General features: G+C 34.9%; 1 protein-coding gene across 2 annotated transcripts in view; it reads left to right on the top strand.

Annotated features, from left to right (window-relative positions):
• Window positions 1-19,556, top strand: part of GALNT3 (polypeptide N-acetylgalactosaminyltransferase 3) — a 51,810-nt gene extending 32,254 nt beyond the window's left edge. For both annotated transcript variants that reach the window (XM_065931675.1, XM_065931674.1), the window contains exons 3-11: window positions 1,045-1,217; window positions 5,892-6,041; window positions 7,727-7,961; window positions 8,441-8,558; window positions 9,985-10,185; window positions 12,225-12,356; window positions 12,556-12,657; window positions 17,593-17,745; window positions 18,473-19,556. In XM_065931675.1, coding sequence (XP_065787747.1) covers window positions 1,045-1,217; window positions 5,892-6,041; window positions 7,727-7,961; window positions 8,441-8,558; window positions 9,985-10,185; window positions 12,225-12,356; window positions 12,556-12,657; window positions 17,593-17,745; window positions 18,473-18,595 — 1,387 coding nt within the window. In that variant the 3' untranslated portion in view covers window positions 18,596-19,556. The remainder of the gene's footprint in view (window positions 1-1,044; window positions 1,218-5,891; window positions 6,042-7,726; window positions 7,962-8,440; window positions 8,559-9,984; window positions 10,186-12,224; window positions 12,357-12,555; window positions 12,658-17,592; window positions 17,746-18,472) is intronic.
• The last annotated feature ends 2,179 nt before the right edge of the window (window positions 19,557-21,735 follow it).

Here is a 21,735-nt window from a genome sequence, read left to right as displayed (position 1 = left end):
GTCTGTTTCCTAAAAGTGTACAACCATTTATGGTTATCAAAGATCCAGTTATTTTATCTTTATCATAAACCACACACATTTTATGTCCCAGGTTCACTCTGTCTGATTTTACTGTGTTTTGAGGCCTCTCTTATATGTATTTCAATTGATCCCCACCTCACCTCATCTGGGGAGGGACTGTGGTCATCTCTAGTCTCAAAGGCTGGAGATTTTTGTACAGACCCATCCACATCCCAGTGGGTTCATATCAAGATTATTTTCCTTGAGGGTGACATTGCTATAAAAATGAATTCAAGATCTATTTATAACTAATGTTTTTTAGCAAATGAGTAGTATCACTAATCAGTCATAAACCACCTAGGGTCTTTCTCCTTACTGGAGCAAAATCTTTAACACAGCAAGTCATGTGATACATCATAGGTACTTAACACGTTTTTGCTTCTGATGATCGTTATAAGAAAATAGGCTTTGTAGAAAGTGAATTTTTTTTCCCTTTGGTTCAGGTACAGGTTAAGGAAATTGATTAAACTTAGAAAATATTACATACTTAGCAAATATATAATTTAAGATAATCTCTACAAAGATGAATATTAATTTAATACAGTTGCATTGTTAAAAATTGCAGATATTAAGAAAATGGCATCATTTCTACAAAGAAAGAAAAAAGAACTTGGTTTTTATATTTGAGCAGTTACACTTATTTGCCATTTTACAGTTTGTCTCAATTCTAGGTTATTTTTCTTATTTAAAATGTTTTTTATATTTCAAGTTATATTGTTGAGAAAGCTTACAATAGCATGTTTTAATCCATGACATGTGATCGATATCAGTGGACATGATCTCTAAGTGAGTGGTCTATTTGTAAAACTTTCATTTCGATCTGTTTGCCTTTATATAGCCTTAAGATCATCTTACATAGAAATAAACTATGCACCAACATTTCTACTGTGTTAAAGGTTAAAATAATGATAATTTTAGCAATGGTATAACTGTGAAATAATGTAATAAAGTTCATTATCATTCTTCTACTTTGATTTTTTCTAGATGTATTGAACAAAAATTTAAGCGCTGTCCCCCGCTGCCTACCACCAGTGTCATTATAGTTTTTCATAATGAAGCGTGGTCCACGCTGCTTAGAACTGTCCACAGTGTGCTGTATTCTTCACCTGCCATACTGCTGAAGGAGATCATTTTGGTGGATGATGCTAGTGTAGATGGTAAGAAAGTACCTGCAAAGTAGATTATTTCCTGAGTAAATCCATGTGGTGGTGTCCACAGTCTCATTTGGTTGTGTTTACTCTCCGTATGCCACCTCAGAGCCTGAATACAGTGTCTTAGATGCTGTGTATGATGAGTAGAAGGAGAATCCAAGGATGTCCATATTCAGATATTTTAGAGTTTATAAATGTATGAAACGCCATTATTTATAATTTTGTAGTCCTCAGTGTGAGATTTTTTTCTTTTAAAGACAGGATTAGGAGCACATACTTGTGCCTTGAGTTAGGCTGCCTTGTTTTGAATCCCATTTCTGGTCCTAACAAGCTATGCAACTTGGGCAAGTTACTTAACCCCCTTATACTCAGTTTTTCTGTCTGTGAAATGGGGGAAATGTCATATTTCATCAAATTTATTGTGAGATACATTGTTAGTTTACATATCATTAGAAAAAAAGACCCTTACAGTCAATTAAACTAACATGCCATTGATTATAAAAAGTATATAATTGCATGGTTTAGAATTGAAGAAATATATAAGTAGTACACAACTCCTAGGGTTGTTTTAAAGATTAGATGAATTAATATAAATAATATATAAGAGTAGTTAAAAATTACTGATGAGTTACCATATCCTGTTTTATTTTTGACTCTCTTAAATATTCTACTTACAAAGCTAACTAAAATCGTTAATGAATTTTCACTTCAGTTTACAAGTCAATAGTCAGTTGCTAAATTACACATTTTCAGTTGGGCTCACAGGATAATTGGACAAATACTCTAATTTGCTGAATTTTCAAAAATTACAAATATTTTAGGTATCAAACAGGTATAGGTTATTTCAATGAATGCAGAATTTGTTCCTGAATGAGCCTGAGTTTGGAACTAGATTTCTTAAACTCAAATTCCAGCTTTCTGGAAACACTAGTGAGCAGTTTCCTTATCTGTAAAATGATGATGACATTCTTCCTTCAAATTCAAGCACCATCTATCATTAGGTAAATCATTACTTTATGGGGCTTACCCTGGTGGCGCAGATGGAAAAGAATCTGCCTGCAATTCAGGAGACCTGGATTTGACTCCTGTTGGAAAGATTCCCTGGAGAAAGGAATGATTACCCACCCACTCCAGTATTCTTGCCTGGAGAATTCAATGAACAGAGGAGCCTGGTGGGTCCATGGTGTTGAAGAGTTGGACATGACTGAGCCACTACCACTTTCACATTTTTTCCCCATTACTATAGACCATGAGGAGAAAAAAGTTGCCTATTATGTCATATGTCATCAATTAATTATAAGATATATCCAGATTTTAGACATGATAGTGAATAAAGCACAAAATTATTAACTTGGTTTATTTAAATATTTCTATACACAATTCTAGACATCCCTATGGTTTCAAAATACAATAGCCTAAGTGAATAGAGGTTATATTATTGAGCTAAATGAACATCCAGATGGAAGAGGATTCCTCATTATCAGAGATCTTTGACTTAGCTATAAAACCTATCCACCAAATAGAGAAGTTTATTGTTCAAGTTCCCTGGATTCAAGTTATATTACGTACAGATTTCTGATTTGAATCTCTAATCCTCTGAGCTAGGTTGCTTCACCATCCAATTGTAATCAGTTGATTTATTTATTGCTTGATTTGTTCTGTATTTTTCTAATTCTTTGTATTTATTTGGACCAAAGTCCATGGATTTTTTTTCTTTTTTTTTTTTCAGTCCATGGATTTTTAAGTGATATCTGATTAAGTTCTGCAGACTGCTTGTGTGTTTTATGTAAAAAAAAAGAAAAATCCAGAACTTTATTTTAGAAATCTTTTGCTTTGGTTTCTTGAACTCTTTTTTCAGATAATTTTTGTTTTGTTGATTTTTGAAGAAGTGGGACAACAGGGACACAGTAAGGGTACATCTAGTAAGCCTTCAGTTGAAAGTAACGTGTATTATTTAATTGCACAAGATTAATAGAATGAAAGAAAATCAGAATGAAGGATATTATCCATTTATAATCTTTCTGTTTCAACCATTTTAATCTTTTCTTTCCTAATCACTGTCTAAATAAATATATAATGTTTATATAATTATACCCATGAAAGAAATCCAGTTTTGAAATCTGACATTTTCACATCACATTGTTATTAGCCTTTTTCTGTTACTTCAAAACTTGCTTTTAATGACAGTAATGAACCAGATACATTTTGCTTAACCATACAGTTTGTTTAACCCTTAGTCTTACTGTAACATGATATTGCAATAGATACCCTTGTGCTTATGTTATTTTCCTTATTTTGAATTATATCTTTAGATTAGTCTGGAATGGCAGGGCTGTTTGGTTAAAGTGTCTGAATATTTTTTTTTTAATTCTTTATAGCAATCAACAATAGATTTGGAAAAGTTTTCTTGACAAAGGGCTATCTTTGCATAGTAGTGTAGTTGTCTTATTGGATTCAGTCAGAGAGCTATCCAAGGAGTACCCACTGTGGAAAATGTATCCCTAGTTACTGTAAAGGAGCTTGTGAAGTAGAAACCGTAGTCCCTGACTTCAATTTGCTATATGGAAAAGCATGAATATGTGGGTTATCAATTAACAGATAACTAAAACCCTGTGATACCAAACGAAATATAATGAACATTTCCAGAGCAGAGACCATATGCTAGTTTTGTTGTTGTTTAGTTGCTAAGCTGTGTCCAACACTTTGTGACCCATGGGCTATAGCCCACCAGGTTTCTCTCTGCTCATAGGATTTCCCAGGCAAGAATACTAGAGTGGATTGCCATTTCCTTCTCTAGGGGATCTTCCTGACCCAGGGACAATACCCGGGTCTCCTTCATTGTAGGTGGATTCTTTACTATCTGAGCCACCAGGAAAGCCCAATGTGCTAGTTAGTCCCTTTCTTAAATATTTCATTTGTATAACTAATCTTTCATTGTATCCTCCCAACAATCCCCTATGAGGGTAAATCCTACTATTCTCATTTTATAGTTAAAGAAAGCGAGGTACAGAAAGGTAAAATAACTTGCCCAAGGTCACATAGCTAAAAGTAATGGTGCTATAAATCAGACCCAGGAAATTTGACTTCATGGTTTTGTGTTTTTAAATTCATAAAATTAGGAGTGTGGATGGGGTTAAATTTAAAAAGCAGGTAAGAATTTACAGGAAATTCAGAAGTTGTGGGTGAATAAAATTTCTTAACTTGTGAACAGTGAGAGGGTTTATTGAAGGAATCTGTTGTGACTCCATTTAAAAAATCGATTCCCGTAAAGATATTTGAAATGTTTCTATTTTATGTTTCTGCTTTGTGAATCTATCATTAAAGCAGAAATATCTATGGTTATATATTTTTAAGACAACTTACAATCCTACTTGTCTTTCAGAGAATTAATTTTGAGGTGCTTGCTGCTGCTGTTGCTGCTAAGTCACTTCAGTCGTGTCCGACTCTTTTGTGACCCCATAGACGGCAGCCCACCAGGCTCCGCCAGGTGTTAAAAAAGTTAATCTGTTACTCTAAGACAGTAATGTTTAGATAACACTTACTTTTCCCAAAATGTTATTCCTGGACTCTTACCTCCTTCATGAATGTTTAAGCTTTAAATAAGCAACTATCCTTTCTGCACTACAGGAGAATTTTAAAATATACATAATTACAGATAAAGTCAAAGTCACCTCCAATTGCTTCTGAAATCTGGCAGAAGCAAACATTTACCCAGGATGTTTGTTGGCATTCTCAATATTCCCAGGTCTTTTTGAATCTGTGTGATGGCCCAAGAAGGCCACGTGAAGAACTACATGATATATTCAACGAAGAATCAAGAATTTAATATGAAAAAACAGGCGTAAGATGTTGTTTAAAAATATGGACAACACTTGAGTGACTTGACTGATGTTTGTTTCTTTTACCTATTATTTTAACTCTTGCGTAATATGTATGTATGTCATCCAAATAGGAATATTGAGTATCTTAACTTACACACCCATAACTCAGATTTTCCCTGCTTATAACCTCATTACTGATTTGCATGCCCTTTTCTTCCTTCATATTTTTATTGGAAAAAGTCTGTGTCAGGAGACTCCAGAGCTTTCAAAATTTTTTTGCTGACTCTTTGTAGATATATTCCCAAACTACTGTAGCCATGCACTTTTCTACTTGTAATTTTCTCAAGATTTTGGTCTTAAAGTTATTTTGACCACTGGCTAAATATCAGAGAATTTTTTTGAGACTTTGCATTTTTCTATAAATTTCCAGATTTAAATACCAATTTAAAAAAGAATTTAAAAAATTTTAAAAAGAGAATCAAATATCTTTTTGGCCAAATTCAGTCTCTTTCTTTCCTTTGTCTCTTTTCTCTGGCCTCTAAATGAGTGTTCTTAACTCCTGGGGTCTATTCCATTTGAAGTCTCCCACTCCTCTGAAACACATTTTATTTATTGATATGACACAGACAGGATGACTGTGTGTTATAATGTCATGCATTATAATCATGCAAAAGTTAAGATTTGTATATGTAATTTTTTCAGTAGAGTTAAGGATATAATATTTTTAATCTTAAGGGGTGGACATGTGCAACTAAGATTACACATATGGAGGAATCATTGCCTTGTGCTTTGTTAGCTTTCATGTTACATATGAAATAAACTTAGAAATGAGTTAATCTTGATTTTTTTTCTCTTACAGAGTACTTGCATGATAAACTAGAGGAATATATAAAACAATTTTCTATTGTAAAAATAGTCAGACAAAAAGAGAGAAAAGGTCTGATCACTGCAAGGTTGCTAGGAGCAACAGTAGCAACAGCTGAAACGCTCACATTTTTAGATGCTCACTGTAAGTATGCATAGAGAAACACGCTTGTAACATTTTCCCTCTCCCTCCCTCTAATTCAAAAGGTAAGGAGACCTTTTCTTTAAATGTCTAATAGCATTTTCTTTAACTTTGCTTCCAACTGGTGATTATAGCAATGATAGTGCAAGCAGATTATAGCTCTGGGTAGGAAATTCCTTTCACTTATTCAATGATCTTACCTCCTTTGTATTTGAGGTTCTTTATGTCCTCCAGTGACCAGCTTCCCCAGTGAGTTACCCATGCCTGGGACAGTTTTTCAGATGCTTGTTTTGTATTAAAAAAAAAAGTGTTTTTCCTTATTATTCTTGATTATTGCACTTTAAAGTGAGTGAAAGTTTTGTTTGTGTGTGTGGTCAGCCCTATCATTAAACTTTGTCCCAGTCCTCACACTTTTACTTTTTATATTTCAGTTCTTTTCTTTCCCCTTCAAAGATTCATAGTCCTTCTTGTGCCAAATGAGAGATGTCCCTTCATAGCTTCTGGTGTCTTTTGCCACGAATGGGGTTGGTTTTTGTTTGTTTTCATTGATGCTGGTTTTTTTCTTTGTATTTTAATTTTTTCTCCAGCGTCAATGATTATAAATACACTACTTGAAGACTATTTTTAGAGTCAATGTTTAATGTTCACCATAGGTATTATCCAAACATCAGGTAGTCCCTCAAGCTCCAAGCTTCCTGAGTTTTACTCTTTGTTTGAGTGTTTAGGTTTGAATTGGCCAGCCCTCAGGTGCTCTTTGACCAAGCAAATGGTTTTGAGCATATGCTAATTGTTATAGAAGGGCTTTTGGATTTGCTTGAGTCTCTTTAGAGCTTTCACTTCCGGTACTTTCTCAATACCAGGCATTTAAGGAAAGTCTAAAGGTAATCCAAGAGAGGTGTTTTCAAAAGGAAATGGCCCCTTCTCCAGTATTTCTTCTCCTGTTCCAAAATTACAGAAATATCAGACTGGGCATTCTTCCCCGCCAGGCAGATTTGTCTGAGGGTCCTCCTGGGCCATGACTGCCAATGGCTGGATGATGCAAAGTCTTGCCACATCTCCTGAAGTCTGTGTGTGATGTGAGACGGCCTGGCCTGCAATCCGACCTTTTGTGCCACTCCTTCATCCCCTTGTTACTGCTGAGTTGGTTTGAATGGTTCTTTTCCAATTGCTAAAATCAGAATATTCTGATTTATGGTTCTTTTCCAATTGCTAAAATCAGAATATTCTGATTCCTTTACTTATTTTCTCCTACGACCTTGTCAGAGAAATGAAGATTTCAGTTTCTATGCCTTACTCAGGGAGACGAGTTTAAGTAAATCAGAATATTTTTGGAGCTAGGTGGTAGCAAAAAATCACCCTTGATTCATAGTCCATTTTAAAGAGAAATACACAGTGTGAAACTTAAATATATCAGTATCATTTTACTTCTATTTTAAGGTTAAAAAAATGTCACTCCCTCCCCCCCAAAGTCACTCCCTAACTATGCTTAATCTTGCCTTTTTTTCATCCTACCCTTATCTCATGACAAGACACCTTTAAGAAATCTCCCTTATGTAAATGTTCAAAATAATAATAATGACTTAGATATTCTCATTTCTCTGCAAACTCTCTTCCAAAATACAAAAGGAAAAAGAAAAAGAAAACCTGGAGTGTTTTTCTTGAATTAATTAAAGTTGTATTCTTTCCAGGTGAGTGTTTCTACGGTTGGTTAGAGCCTTTGTTGGCCAGAATAGCTGAGAACTACACTGCTGTCGTGAGCCCAGATATTGCATCCATAGATCTGAACACGTTTGAATTCAACAAACCTTCTCCTTATGGAAGTAACCATAACCGTGGGAATTTTGACTGGAGCCTTTCATTTGGCTGGGAAACACTTCCTGATCATGAGAAGCAAAGAAGGAAGGATGAGACTTACCCAATCAAGTAAGAGGATTGCTCTCAAGGTCTTGTATATAGTCAGTTGTTTGAATGTCTGTGCATTCTTAGTTTTTAACAGTAATTTCCACCAAGGTGATTCACGCTAACAAGAATAAAGAATATTCTGTATGGAAGGCTTAAAAAAGCACTTTATTTATGGACTTGCTTATACCTGATGCTACCTAGTAGGAAGTAGAATCAAGTGAGTTCTTACTATGTCTTCCTTATAATCGTTACTTAAGAATCTTTAAGCTTAGTTCAAAGACAAAATAATTTTGCTCTGCTAGGGAAGGATACTTACCATAGTTCCTCTCCATCCCCCAGAACTTGACTTTGAAGATAGCATTTTTAGTTTCTATTAATCTGTATAAAGCCTTGAGATTGTAATCTCTCTTTATTTGTAAATTTGATTCAGTTGCTCTTAAAATAGTTCTTTTTTTCTTATTTGGTTGTATAACAAAGTTTGACAATGGATTATTTTTCAGAACACCCACTTTTGCAGGAGGCCTTTTTTCCATATCAAAAGACTATTTTGAATATATTGGAACTTATGATGAAGAAATGGAAATTTGGGGAGGTGAAAATATAGAAATGTCTTTCAGAGTAAGTTTATAAATATAGCTCACATACTAAACAATGAAACATATATTTCTAGTTGGCTGATACAGATTATCATAGTCTTTACTTTTTGTGCTTTCTTAATGTTAGAAATTTTAGAATCAATATATTTTCTTTTAAAATGTAGCTTAATATATTTATTCATTGCTGCCAGTGTAACAAGAGGAATCAGTTAAATGCTTGTGTCCAGGCATTAACCCCAATTAATGCACTTGTAGCTACTGAATTCCAGCCAAGATAAATATAATTAAATCTAGTGCTTCAGGAAATTGGTTGACTATCAAGGGAGTCAGAATGGAAAAACATTTACATATAATTTTAAAGAACATTGAATTTAACTCTTTGGATTAAATGAGCTTTTTTCCTATACCTATTAAAAGTTAATATGAGAAATAAAGCTTTTAGATCTCTATATGTATGTATTTGATATCATGAGTTCAGTTTCTTCAATAGCTTTGTCATTCATTTCTCATCACTTAGGCTGGAATGTAGTAGAAAAAGAACTGAACTAACAGTTGGAAGTTTTAAGTTTTGGCTCTGGTTTCATCATATAATGGCAATGATTATCTTAGCCAAGTTTGAGTGGCTTAAGGGCAGGGGTCTTGTTTTATTCATTTGAGTATTCCCAGCCCCCAGCACACATTGGATCTCAAGCACAGTTGAACTGAACACATCACTAAGCTTTCTCACTTGCTTAAAAGAGAGAATGTGATCACTGCCCTAATATTAGCACATACATGACGTTTAGATTTTTCATTTATGGCAGAACAGATTGTCAAGACATCTAAGTGAGTAGGTACTGATTTAGCAATTTGCCATTTTATTTAGAGTTAAAGCAAATAAGTTTTTTTGACCCTCTTAAATGGCATGATATTTTTTAATATATATAATGTTTATATATATATATATATATATACACAAAGTTTAATAGGTTGTGCTTTGGAATAATGACTGTCTGGAAGTTTTCTTGATCACCAAATTGAATGTACAAGAGGTAGAGTTTGGCCCCACTTACTCCAAATCTGCTGTGGAAGTCAAATGCAGAAGAGCCTTTGGTCTTCTGTGGATACTAGAGAACTTGCATATTTTTTGACCAAAAAAAAAAAAAAAAGAAATTTCAGAATTTATTTTTGTGAGCAATCTGAAATCGCTATTTTGTTAAGGTAATTTCTGAAAATGTTTACTTTTTTTGTTACTAGTGTCTGTACCACCTAATGATAGTTCTTTATCTTTAAGAACTTAGGTTGAATTGGCAGGGAACAGAGAAAGCTGTAAAGAGAGAGAACAGAGAAAGCTGTTTGTAAAGCTGTAATAAATCTCTTGTTTTTATTAGTATCTTAAAGGTGAACTTAAAAGCAGCACTGATTTTCCTAAAATACTGTAAATTTAAACAAATATCATTAATTATCAGGTATGGCAATGTGGTGGGCAGTTGGAGATTATGCCTTGCTCTGTTGTTGGACATGTTTTTCGCAGCAAAAGTCCTCATACCTTCCCAAAAGGCACTCAGGTGATTGCTCGCAACCAAGTTCGCCTTGCAGAAGTCTGGATGGATGAATACAAGGAAATATTTTATAGGAGAAACACAGATGCAGCAAAAATTGTTAAACAAGTAAGTTAGAACTAAACAATTGCAATAAAAATCCACAGCAAGTTCACACGTTCTTGGACTTGTTTGAATCAAGTATAAAATATTTTTTAAGAAATTATTTTTGAAGCTGGTCTTTTTAACTAAAAAATATATAATTTACTGATGCCAGTTTTCTCTCTCTACTCTCTCTTTTTTTTTTTAAAGTCAAGTAAACTGCATTTAAAACCTGAGGCAATATATAGCAGAAACCAATGCAATATTGTAAAGCAATTTCTTCCAATTAAAAATTATTTTTTTAATTGAGGCATTCTACTTGATGTTACTTTTTTTTAACATGAAAGATATTTAGTTTTTGTGACTGCTTTGGTTCAATATTTCACTTAATGAAAATAAGATTAAGTGGAACTGCTTTCAACTGGTTTAGGTGATGTGATTAACTCCTGAATCAAGGTGCTAAGTGGCATTTTGAATTAGAGAGAGACAGTGTCAGATGTGGCAGAATGAACCAAGATATCAAGCTTTTTTGTTTCCAGTTCTGGCTCCACTACTTTCTGGAAGGGTGACTTTGGCAAAGCCTCTTGAAACTATAAAATGGTCATGGTACTTTATAGGGTGATTAGCAGGTTGGCCAGACATGGAATGTATGCTCCACCACATTTCTTCTCTCCCCTTCCCTGTCTTGATATAAAATACTTACCTGTCTCCCAAAACAGCTGTGAAATAAGGAAATAAGTGCTAACAAATGCATGGCAGTATGGTTGTTATTGACCGGTCCTAGATAAAAGCTCTGTAGAATCATCATGCCTAATGCATTTAGAATTGAGTCCCAACAGTTTCAATATTGGATGTGGTAACTAAACTAGACAGTTGAAGGACATGCTTTGGTAAATGGCATCCAATTCTTTGTAGGAAGCCGTGCCGATGTGCAAGGAAGTATATATTGGGGTTAAAGTGCATCACCACCTTGGATGTCATAAAGATCTGGTTACCTCATTTGTCTTTTTCTCTGGTCTCTGGTCACTCCTTATAACATGTCACTACCAAGCAGAATCAGAGCCCTAGTGGACTGGATTGCTAGCCCTTCACCCGGGGCCACCAACACAAGTGGGACAGTTTGTATACTGCACAGGTGCTTGGCTAAGCAGGCGAGTGGATACTACATACAGCTTATGATTTCTTGTCACCCAAAAAGTGGCAAGTGACCCAGAAAACCAGTTTTTAACTAGGGCAAATAGACCTACATGATAAAATATATAAGCTACCCAGAAGTCTTTTAGAGTTTCCTGCCTTTTGCTAAGACCCCTGGGTTCAAAACAATGAAGTTGGCACAGAAAATATTTTTGTTAGTTGAACTGATAAGCTTGAGTATTAACTTTTTCACATATCTAGGTACTCAATTTTTCTTTAAAATTTTGCCTATATCAAATACCTTTTCAATTTAGAAGTGCTTTAAAAAAATATTTTCTTATTCCTTTTTAAATAAGATAAAGGGATATAAAATACAGTTGATTAAAAACTTGACTTCTTCTACTAAAACATTGTTATTGTTAGAATATCATTAGGAGGTATTGTTAGGAGTAAACGACACCCTTAAAACTAGAAAAAAATATTCCCAAAGTATGAAAATTATTATTACCTTTGTGGTCTTGACTGGAGAAGAGATTACATTGTACACTGGTGCTGTTTCTCACACCTCACTTTATAGACCACTTCAGTGTATAAAACTAGGATACATTTTGAGTGTCCCCACTACCATTTTTTTGCTTTCAGCATTTCATTTAGGATCTCTGTATCATGAAAGAGGTTTGTGGCACAAAGGAAGAATAAAATAGCACAAGGTCAGCATTGCAGTGGTCCTTGATTCTCTTTGAAGCCAGAAGTGAGCAGCCAGGCATACTTGTTGCCTGAATGAGTGGTGACTATAGTTAAATTGCATATTACATTTTGGCCCAGAATTTTGTTTTAAAAGACCTAAATGTAAATACAAATAATAGCATTTGAAGTATTTTATCAGTGCTGTTTTAATTAAGCAGTCCCCTTCACTTCTCATCTTCCTCCAGAAATCATTTGGTGATCTTTCAAAAAGGTTTGAAATAAAGCACCGCCTTCAGTGTAAAAATTTTACGTGGTATCTGAACAATATTTATCCAGAAGTGTATGTGCCAGACCTTAATCCTGTTATATCTGGATATGTGAGTATTTTCCTGTTCCCTTTTACTTGGTATACTCTTTGCCACCAATATTTATGTGGTTCAAGAAAAATTGCTGATTTACTATCTGGCTTATTGCTTTTGAGATTTTTATGTTAACACCACTTTCAGAAATTAGTTGAGAAAATATATAAGCCACGTAGATTTTTAAACAATTTATAACTTGAAAATTTCCCTTTAGATTAAAAGTATTGGTCAGCCTCTATGTCTGGATGTTGGAGAGAATAACCAAGGAGGCAAACCGTTGATTCTGTATACGTGTCATGGACTTGGGGGAAATCAGGTGAGCACCGCACAGAAAATCCTGCCTTTTCTGTAGTACCTGCAGCTGCAAGTGAGTTCTTTCAGAACCCATAAATCAATTTCATGTTCAGGTAAACTGGTCTGTGAAATACTTTTAGAGTAAGTTTGGCGATTAATATTGAAGTTGCAGAGTACTTTATTTTGATTTTCACTCTACCTCTGAAAACAGTTTGATGTTGCTTACCCATTCAGTAGAAAGGCAAATGAGAATATAATAGAATAATGCCATCTGAAATAAAAATAACAAAAACAGGATCCTCTGTGTGAACCTTTAAGGTTGCATGACTATTAGCATGGTGATTTTGCTAAATTATACATAAAGGCTATGATTAACTGGATTAGACAGCGAATAACATCATGTTCATACTGTACTTTTGTGGGCCACAATATTATCTCAACAGATTTTTTTAAAAATGTATGTTCTTGATTCTCCTTGATTGGTGACATCTCTGCTTGTTACTACCCTTTTACTGTTTTACTAGTTAAGACTAAAATGTCATATGTCACTATGGATAGAGAACATATTAAAATATTATTTCTAGGTTTTAGCTTCCTTTTCTTGCCTTTTACAAGTTAATTCCTGGAAGATTAGACTCTTTCTCTCTGTTGTTAATTCAACAAATTCACTAAGTGACCCCTGCATACCAGGTACTCTGCTGGGTTCAAGCAATTTAGATTCCAGCTCCTTCAGGAAATTGCTGTTTCAAAACTGGCATTTACAGTCAGGATGGTCAGGTCTGGGATAAAGCTTTCAGAGTGCTCTGGGGGTATGGAGGAGGGCATCTGAATTAGGGTGTCCATACATTTGCCTGGGAAAGGTGACATTTGGGAACATTTTTTGAAAGGTACACATAAGGGTTAGTGAATTAGCTGGTGGGAGTGAGAACAAATTGTCCTAAGGAGAGGAGCTGGTATGTGTTTTGGGGGAGGGCAGGGTTGCAAGTGTTTTAGTATAGAGTTCAAGATGTGCATAGAGGATTTTCACAGTATTATTAATGAATACTCATGATGCCCTATGTTAACAGGATGGGACTTTGATGATATCAATTTGAAGAAGAAAGGGCCAGTTTATCTCCTGGTCCATATACTTGTTTTTCTACTCAGCCTCAGTTTAATCCAGTTCCAACACTTACTCATCCAAACCAATCAATCTACTTACTGAAGGTAGATGATGCTGATGCCAAAAAGCTATAGGTAGTGAATAGGATCCATTGCTTGATGGTTAGATGTAGTTCCGAAATAGGATGGAGATACACACAGATACATACAGACTTACATGTATGTACATATACATCAATGTATGGGTATACACATCCTATTTTGAAATTTCCATACACACTATATTTTAAAAGAAAAAATAATTATACAAATAGTTGCCTTCTTTTGGAAATAACATGGGACTATCCAAGTAAAAATTCAGGTTTGGAACAATGAGAAATATTTCTTCATTTGTAAAAATCTTACCATTACATGTGTGTGTGCGTGCTCAGTCATATCTGTTTTGCGACCCCATGGACTGCAGCTGCCAGGTTCCTCTATCCATGGAATTTTCCAGGCAAGAATACTGGAGTGGATTGCCATTTCCTTTTTTAGGGTACCTTCCCAATATGGTCATCAACCCGTCTCTCTTGAGTCTCCTGTATTGGTAGGCAGGTTCTTTACCACTATGTGTAAATATTTATAAATTTATTTCAGGCTTCCTATAGCATTACATCTCTTTTACCATAAAAATTGAAGATATATTTTATACACTGTTCTGTTTTTCTCCTGTCATTGCCATAAAGATATTTTTATAGTTCTGTCTCTAAAATAATTTTTAAATTTTAAATAGCATGGGGGTATCTTTTAGAAATTTTGGAGTGGTTAAATAACTCACATATTCTTTCAACAAGTATTTGTTTGACATTGTCTATAATGTAACTCACACTCTTATAGTAGTGAAGAAGACCAAGTCTCTGTCTTGTGAAGCTTGTATTCTAAATGGAAAGGAAAAAATAAATATGTAATTTTAGGTACAAATAAAAATAAAATAGGGTAGGGAAATAATGCATGTGTGGGGTTAGTTATTTTCGGAGGTTCAGGAAGACCTCTTTGAGAAGGTGACCTTAGCCTGGAAGCCTGAAGGAGTTAGGAGAGAAACCGTGTCCTAGGAGGAGAGCATCTTGGCAGAGGGACCCAAGGCCAGCGGCCCAGTGGCAGGTAAATGGAGCAGACACAAAGCCAGTGTGGCTGGAGTAGAGTGGTCCAGGAAAAGAGGGTGGAAAATGAGGTCAGAGACATGGGTTAGGGGCCTGGTCATATAGCACTTTGCTGGCCACGTTAAGAACATGGATTTAATCCCAAGTGTGACAGAAGCCACCTGAGGATTTTGAGTGGAAGAATAATATTTTCTGATTTATATCTTAAGAAGATAACTCTGGCTTCTATTGCCCTGACATGGCCATTGATTTTATTTTGATTTATGTCCTTTAAATGTTATTTTCATTCAAACACTGCATTTAAACTATTTTAGGAAATGTAGTTCCTTGAGTGGTAGATGATTCTGAGATATCATCTAACTGGGTCATTTCCTCAGGCTTCCTTCTACTCTCTTGACTAATGATATTTTTTTGTAGCAGAAAACTCCATTGTAGTGGTATTTGAATATGCCAAGTGAAAAATAAATATTTTGATTATGTGGCTAAATTGACTAAATACTGGTGTAGTGCAGAGTGGTTTAATCCATTACCACTTTGTTACACAAGGCCTCGCTTCTTCCCCTTTCTCTTCTGGTGCGTTTGTTCTGTTTCTAAGTGAAAGTCTCTCCAGTGTTCTCAGCTAGCTGATTACATACTCTTTAGCTGTCTAAGTATCTTCAACTATTTTCCATTCCTTATAACTTCCCTTTTAATGTTTTTTTAAAAAAATATTATGAGTGAAGTAAAGTACTGGTCAGCCTTTTTCATCATCTTTGAGGTCCTAAAGTTTATCTTTTTTAAAGCACAGCCAGAATGTTGTTTTCATGATCTAAACCCATTTTCTTTCAATCTGAAGGAAGAAAGTCTTCTTTCTTTCAATCTGAAGAGCTTTCAGTCTCCATCTGAAGAGCTTTCAGTCTCTATCTGAAGAGCTATCAGTTATAAAAATGACTGATATTGTATTTGTGGAAGGAGATAAATTAAGCATGAGGCTAAGGCCAGGGGAACTCAAAATTAATTCAGCTAATGTTTGTGGAGTGCCTACTCTAATCCACGTAAAGGGTTTAGAACAGTCTCTGCCTAGCACATAATAAGGGCTCAATAAATATTAGTGCTAAGACTAATTACTTCACTATTGAAAATCAATTATGTTCACTCATTTTCTCTTTGGAATGTCAACATTATGAAATATTTGATTTATAATGGATGTCATTACTGGATACCCTGCCTGACTGTGGTCTACAGTGAAGTCAGCTAGCTACACCCATAATTCTAATAGAGTGCTGTGGAAGTTGTCTCTGATGATTCTGGGAACCCTGAGGGGAGTGTAAGTTTGTGTACAGGACAAGTACAGGGGAAACTAAAGAAGCAAGGTAATATTGGAGTTGACTTTTGAAGCATCAGAGGGAGTTAGCTAGGCAGAAAAGCATCCAGGAAGGTATTCCAGGGAGAACACCATAAGGCAAAGTCTTGGGGCTGTGGATACATGTGTCCTGCTTTGGTAGAATTGTGTGGAAGGAAAAGAGTACATAACTGGGACATTGGTTGGTGTAAGATTGAAAGAGGAAGATTTCACATACCAGTGAAGAAGGATGGGCTTTATCTCAGCAACAGTAGTGATTCACTTGAGCGGGGAACGTCAGGGATCAAATCTATGTTACAAAAGACAGACTGGCAGCAGATCGGATTGTGTTATAGGAGCAGAAGTTGGAGGTACATGTGGAGGTGTTGCAGTAGAGATTTTGATGCCTGAACAAGAGAAGTGAGGGTGTAGACGTAAGGATGGGTAGGATGGTAACATCTGAGGGTAAGATTGAGAAAGACTATGGAGCTAATTGGATATTTGGAGAGAGAGAAGCATTGATAATAGTAACAATAACTAAAAATGAATTGAATGCTTATCACATCCAGTTATTGGTCTAAATGTTTTACACATATTAACTCACTTATAGTCATAACCCTATGTGTGCACTTGTGTGCTAAGTAGCTATAGTCATGTCCAACTATTTATGACCCTATGAACTGTCGCCCGCCAGACTCCTCTGTCCGTGGGATTTTCCAGGCAAGAATACTAGAGTGGGTTGCCATGCCCTTTCCCGACCCAGAGATAGAACCCTGTCTCTTACCTCTCCTGCATTGGCAGGTGGGTTCTTTGCCATTAGCGCCACCTAAGAGCTATTAAATTACCTTTTACAGGCAAGGGAACTGAGGCATGAAAAACTCCTCCCCCCACCCCACCTTTTTATTTTTGGCCATGACGTGAGGGTTGCAGGATCTTAATTCCCCAGCCAGGGACTTAACCTGGGCCACTGCAGTGAAGTGCCTAACCCCTGGACCATCAGGGAATTCCCAAGAGTACCATGTTTAAATACTACTAGTTTAAATGAAAGTACTATTAATTGAGATGAATAAGAGGGAATGAACACTTGTGGGGAGAAAAAGGAACGATGGGCTTGCTAAAAGTTTCCAGGCTCTTTTCTATGGCATACCGGTTCTAGCCTCCATCCTACCTGATAGCATCCAGTTTCTGACATGGGGAGGAAGATAGTACCATCTTAATTAAGTAACTATTGGTGATAGGCTGGAGAAAGGACACAATCTTTTCTGTTCCCCAAACTCAGTTTGCAATTATGATACCTATTGTTCAGTGAGTTGCTAATTTTTTTTTTATTTGCTGGCAATTTTGCAACTGAGGATATAGGGTGCTTTTGTCAATAACAACATTCTTCCTTTCACAGTACTTTGAATATTCTGCCCAACATGAAATTCGGCATAACATCCAGAAGGAATTATGTCTTCATGCTGCTCAAGGTGTTGTTCAGCTGAAGGCATGTGTCTACAAAGGTCACAAAACAGTTGCCGCTGGAGAACAGATATGGGAGATCCAGAAGGTACCTCAGTGCAGTTAATTCACCCCTTTATATAATTATTCTGAGTAGCTCTATTGATTATCTGGGAAAATATATGAAACAGTACATTAATGTTATCCATCAGAATTTCTCTGTCTTTGTTAACTTTGTCATTATGTATCTCCACCCTGTGTTAAGAAAGAAGGTATCAATGTAAATACTCTTAGAGCAGAATGATTGTAAAATATCTTAGAGTATGATTTATGCAGATAACTTTCTGTGGATTATTAATAATAGTTGTTCATATTTGTTTTTCTGGAGTTTCTTATAATGCTTCTTGTAACAGTCATACTTTTCTTACTTAAACTGATACTTTCCTTCCCAATTTTTGTACTTTTTCATGAATCTAGGATTGAGGGAATACGTGAAAGGTGATTTTTTTTTCCCCTTGTTTTTAAGCATATGTTTTAAAGCTTAGCTGGAAACTTGCAATTCTTACCTGCACATCGATTTTGTGTAATATTAGAACATTTTACATAGTACCTTCTTTGAATTGAACATTGGTGACATAAATTGCGTTGCCTACACCAAAAACCAACAAGATTTTATCAGACATAGTAGATCTTAGAAACATTAAAAGTTAAGAATGGTATATATTTATTCTGTTAAGTCTACCTGAAGCTTCCATGAGACCTTGAAATGTGTTTATATTTCTCAGTTAACTCTGAGTCTTGAAACTTAATGTCTGTTTTATTTCTTTTTATTCTAGGACCAACTTCTGTATAATCCATTCTTTAAAATGTGCCTTTCAGCAAGTGGAGAGCATCCAAGCTTAGTGTCATGCAATCCATCAGACTCACTCCAAAAATGGATTTTTAACCAAAATGATTAAGTGTTCCTTAAAATTAAGGAGTTGAAAAAGGAGATATTCTTTCTCATAAAACTGTGACTAGGCATACACTGTAGTTTTTGAAAATTATGCAAAAGCAGCTAATTGTAACTTATTCCAAGTGCATTTTTTTCTTATTTATATCTTAAAATGTCTATGTAGCACTGCTACAGAAATCCCTTAAGTTTCCATTTCAAAGCACAATAACTAGTAATACCAAAGACTATTTTGAAATGTCCAGATGTAGAGGAAGAGAAGTTTACAGTATGATGAAAATAATTTTTCCAGTAAAGTGATGTTTGTGTGCTTTGTATGCTTGAGAATATGCATAGCTACATTCACACACTCACAATTTAAGATATTTCTTCTAGTTTTTTGGGGGGGAGGGAGAAAGATTTGATACTGTATTTTTTTAACATAGAAATGGATCAATGAAGGTCAAAAGTTGGCCTTTGTGTAAAACCAGGAAATTTTTTATAGATCTAGAATTTATTATATAAAAATGCAGGTAAACTTTCTTTTTTTTTGCATTTTGTTAACTTATCTGTCAAATGTTTCCTTAAACATGAAATTAAATAAATAAGGAGAAGACTATTTTTAACACTTCAATTTCTTGACAAATTTTAAAATATTTTTTAGTCTGAAGTCTACTTGATTTAAAACACTGAAGTCTTCCTTAAAAGACTTTTTAAAAAATAACTATACTATGTGTTTTCCCAAAGAAATAAAAAAAAAAATCTCTAAGTTGCTCTATGTTAAAAAGGTGTCTTTTTCCTTTCTGTTAGTCTTTTTTTCCTACCAAAATTCACTAATCTTGAATGTTTATGAAATTGAGTTTCAGATGCAGAATACTTGACTCGTTTAAAGTTAAATTTTGTTTGTTACCGATTCAATTGTAAATTGTCTTTGCAATGAAATTTTTCACCAAAAACCTTATTTCTATCTATGGAAAATACAATAAAACCAATTTTTATCACTATTATAAAGGATTTGATTTCAGTTTATTTATTTTTTGGATAAAATATATAATTGATAATAGGGGAAGCATGAATTTCGTATACTGAATTTCTAAGCATCAATTGCAGAGTCATCCGATATTCTTAAGGGAAAAAAAATAATAGCAATGGCATAAAAATGGGAAATGGAGAAGATTCTGTGTTAGATATTTAGAAAAATTTTTACTAATTTCTGATAACTTTCCTTGAGTATATGATAACTATTTGGTGTGTGATGCTTATGTGGAAGACTTAACAATTTTTGGCAATTTTATATATAGGTCCTTCTATTCTTACTGAAGAAGTAAAATATGATTGGCTTCATTTTTAAACCTGGCTTCAACTGTGCATAGACTTCCCTGGTGGCTCAGGTGGTAAAGCGTCTGTCTACAATGCAGGAGACCTGGGTTCGATCCCTGGGTCGGGAAGATTCCCTGGAGAAGGAAACGGCAACCCACTCCAGTACTCTTGCCTAGAAAATCCAATGCACGGAAGAGCTTGGTGCTGGCTACTGTCCATGATGTTGCAAAGAGTCGGGCACGACTGAGCGACTTCACTTTCTTTCTTTCAGTTGTGCATAAGAGAATATTTTAAAATTATTAGCCCGGTCTTCTCATTGTACTTTGAACTTACATTAAAAAAACACCCTACACTCTTTATTATAATACCAACTTTTATTTCAATTCAACTGATAATTTATTGTGGATTTACCTTTGTGCCAGAAGTTATGGTAGGCATGTTGCCTTTAAGCCTAGGTCTTATGCAGCAGAAAGACAGATCATTTTGAAATAGCACAGTGCGTGACATTATGATGTTATATGTTATGATGCAAATGACAGCTCACTATTCATAGTGAATATTTCTTTACTTTAATTAATAATACTTTAAAAATATTGAAGTATTACTTTACTTTAAAATATTACTTTATTTTACTTTAAAATATTTTTTAATAAGTACTTTAATACTTTTAATACTTTAAAAAGCATGACTTTTTCTAATACGATATGTATTGTGAAATATACACTAGAGCCCACACACATGCCCTCTTGCTGTTTCTCAGTCTGTTAACTCCAGAGTAAACATCCAGGAGCACAGACTGCTCTTGGAGCTCATTGTATCTCACAAAACCAAACAAATCCCCAAAGGGACTTGATAAATTATGAGCATAAGTAAAGCACATTTAAAAAAACAAATCTGAGCTCCCTCTGTGTGTCAGTCATTTATCATCATGTTAAGACCCAACCAAAAATCTATTTAGGTTAATTTTAATATAATTTCATTGAATGCATTCAAAGGGAGAGTCCTTTCTACCTGATTTGGGAGCCCCAGGCTGTTGCTCAAGTGTCATATAATTCATTTCATTAGGAATTTGCTCTTAAAGGAGAGGATAGTATCTTTTAAAATCTGAAGTTTGAAACAAGGCTAGCAGGAAATTATTTCTCGAGACTTCTTGTCATCTATCCGAGAGATTTGGATGCACTGAAGTGTGAAACTGTGGAACTTTTGCTCAACATGAAGCTACCTTGGAAATGATGTAATGGCTGCAGAAGACCCGGTATGTTGCCTTTTTTCCAGAGGACTAAACCCGCTCAGGTCAATCTGATGGGTGTAAAGTCATGACGTGACCATACAATTAACCACAGTAGAAAATAGTGAAAGTGAAAGTGAAGTCGCTCAGTCTTGTCCGTCTCTTCGAAACCCCATGGAATGTAGCCTACCAGGCTTCTCCGTTCATGGGATTTTCCAGGCAAGGGTACTGGAGTGGGTTGCCATTTCCTAATAAGCAGTACACTAAAATTGCCTATTACTACAACTGATAACGACGATGAAGTTTTAAGTTCCTACATTGACAGATGTGGCCTTACTCTGGATAGACAGTTAAGTTAAATACTATGTAAACCATCAAAATATAAGTACAAAAAGATAGGAGCTACAATTTTTGAGACAATAAAGTTGAATGCTTTGCAGAAACTAGAAAAATTCAAATTATTTTTTAAAAAAACACTACCAAGTTATGTGTGGATAAGAATTATAAAAGGGAAAACAAAAATTAAATTGCATCACAATTGATCTAAAGAAAGCAAAACAAAATATCCTCAGATGATGCATTTTTAGTGTGGTTATGCAGAAAAGATGTTGCATAATTCT

The sequence above is a fragment of the Muntiacus reevesi genome, chromosome 3, assembly GCF_963930625.1.
Source record: "Muntiacus reevesi chromosome 3, mMunRee1.1, whole genome shotgun sequence".
Taxonomy (NCBI): Eukaryota; Metazoa; Chordata; class Mammalia; order Artiodactyla; family Cervidae; genus Muntiacus; species Muntiacus reevesi.
This window is presented reverse-complemented; position numbering and strand designations above follow the sequence as displayed.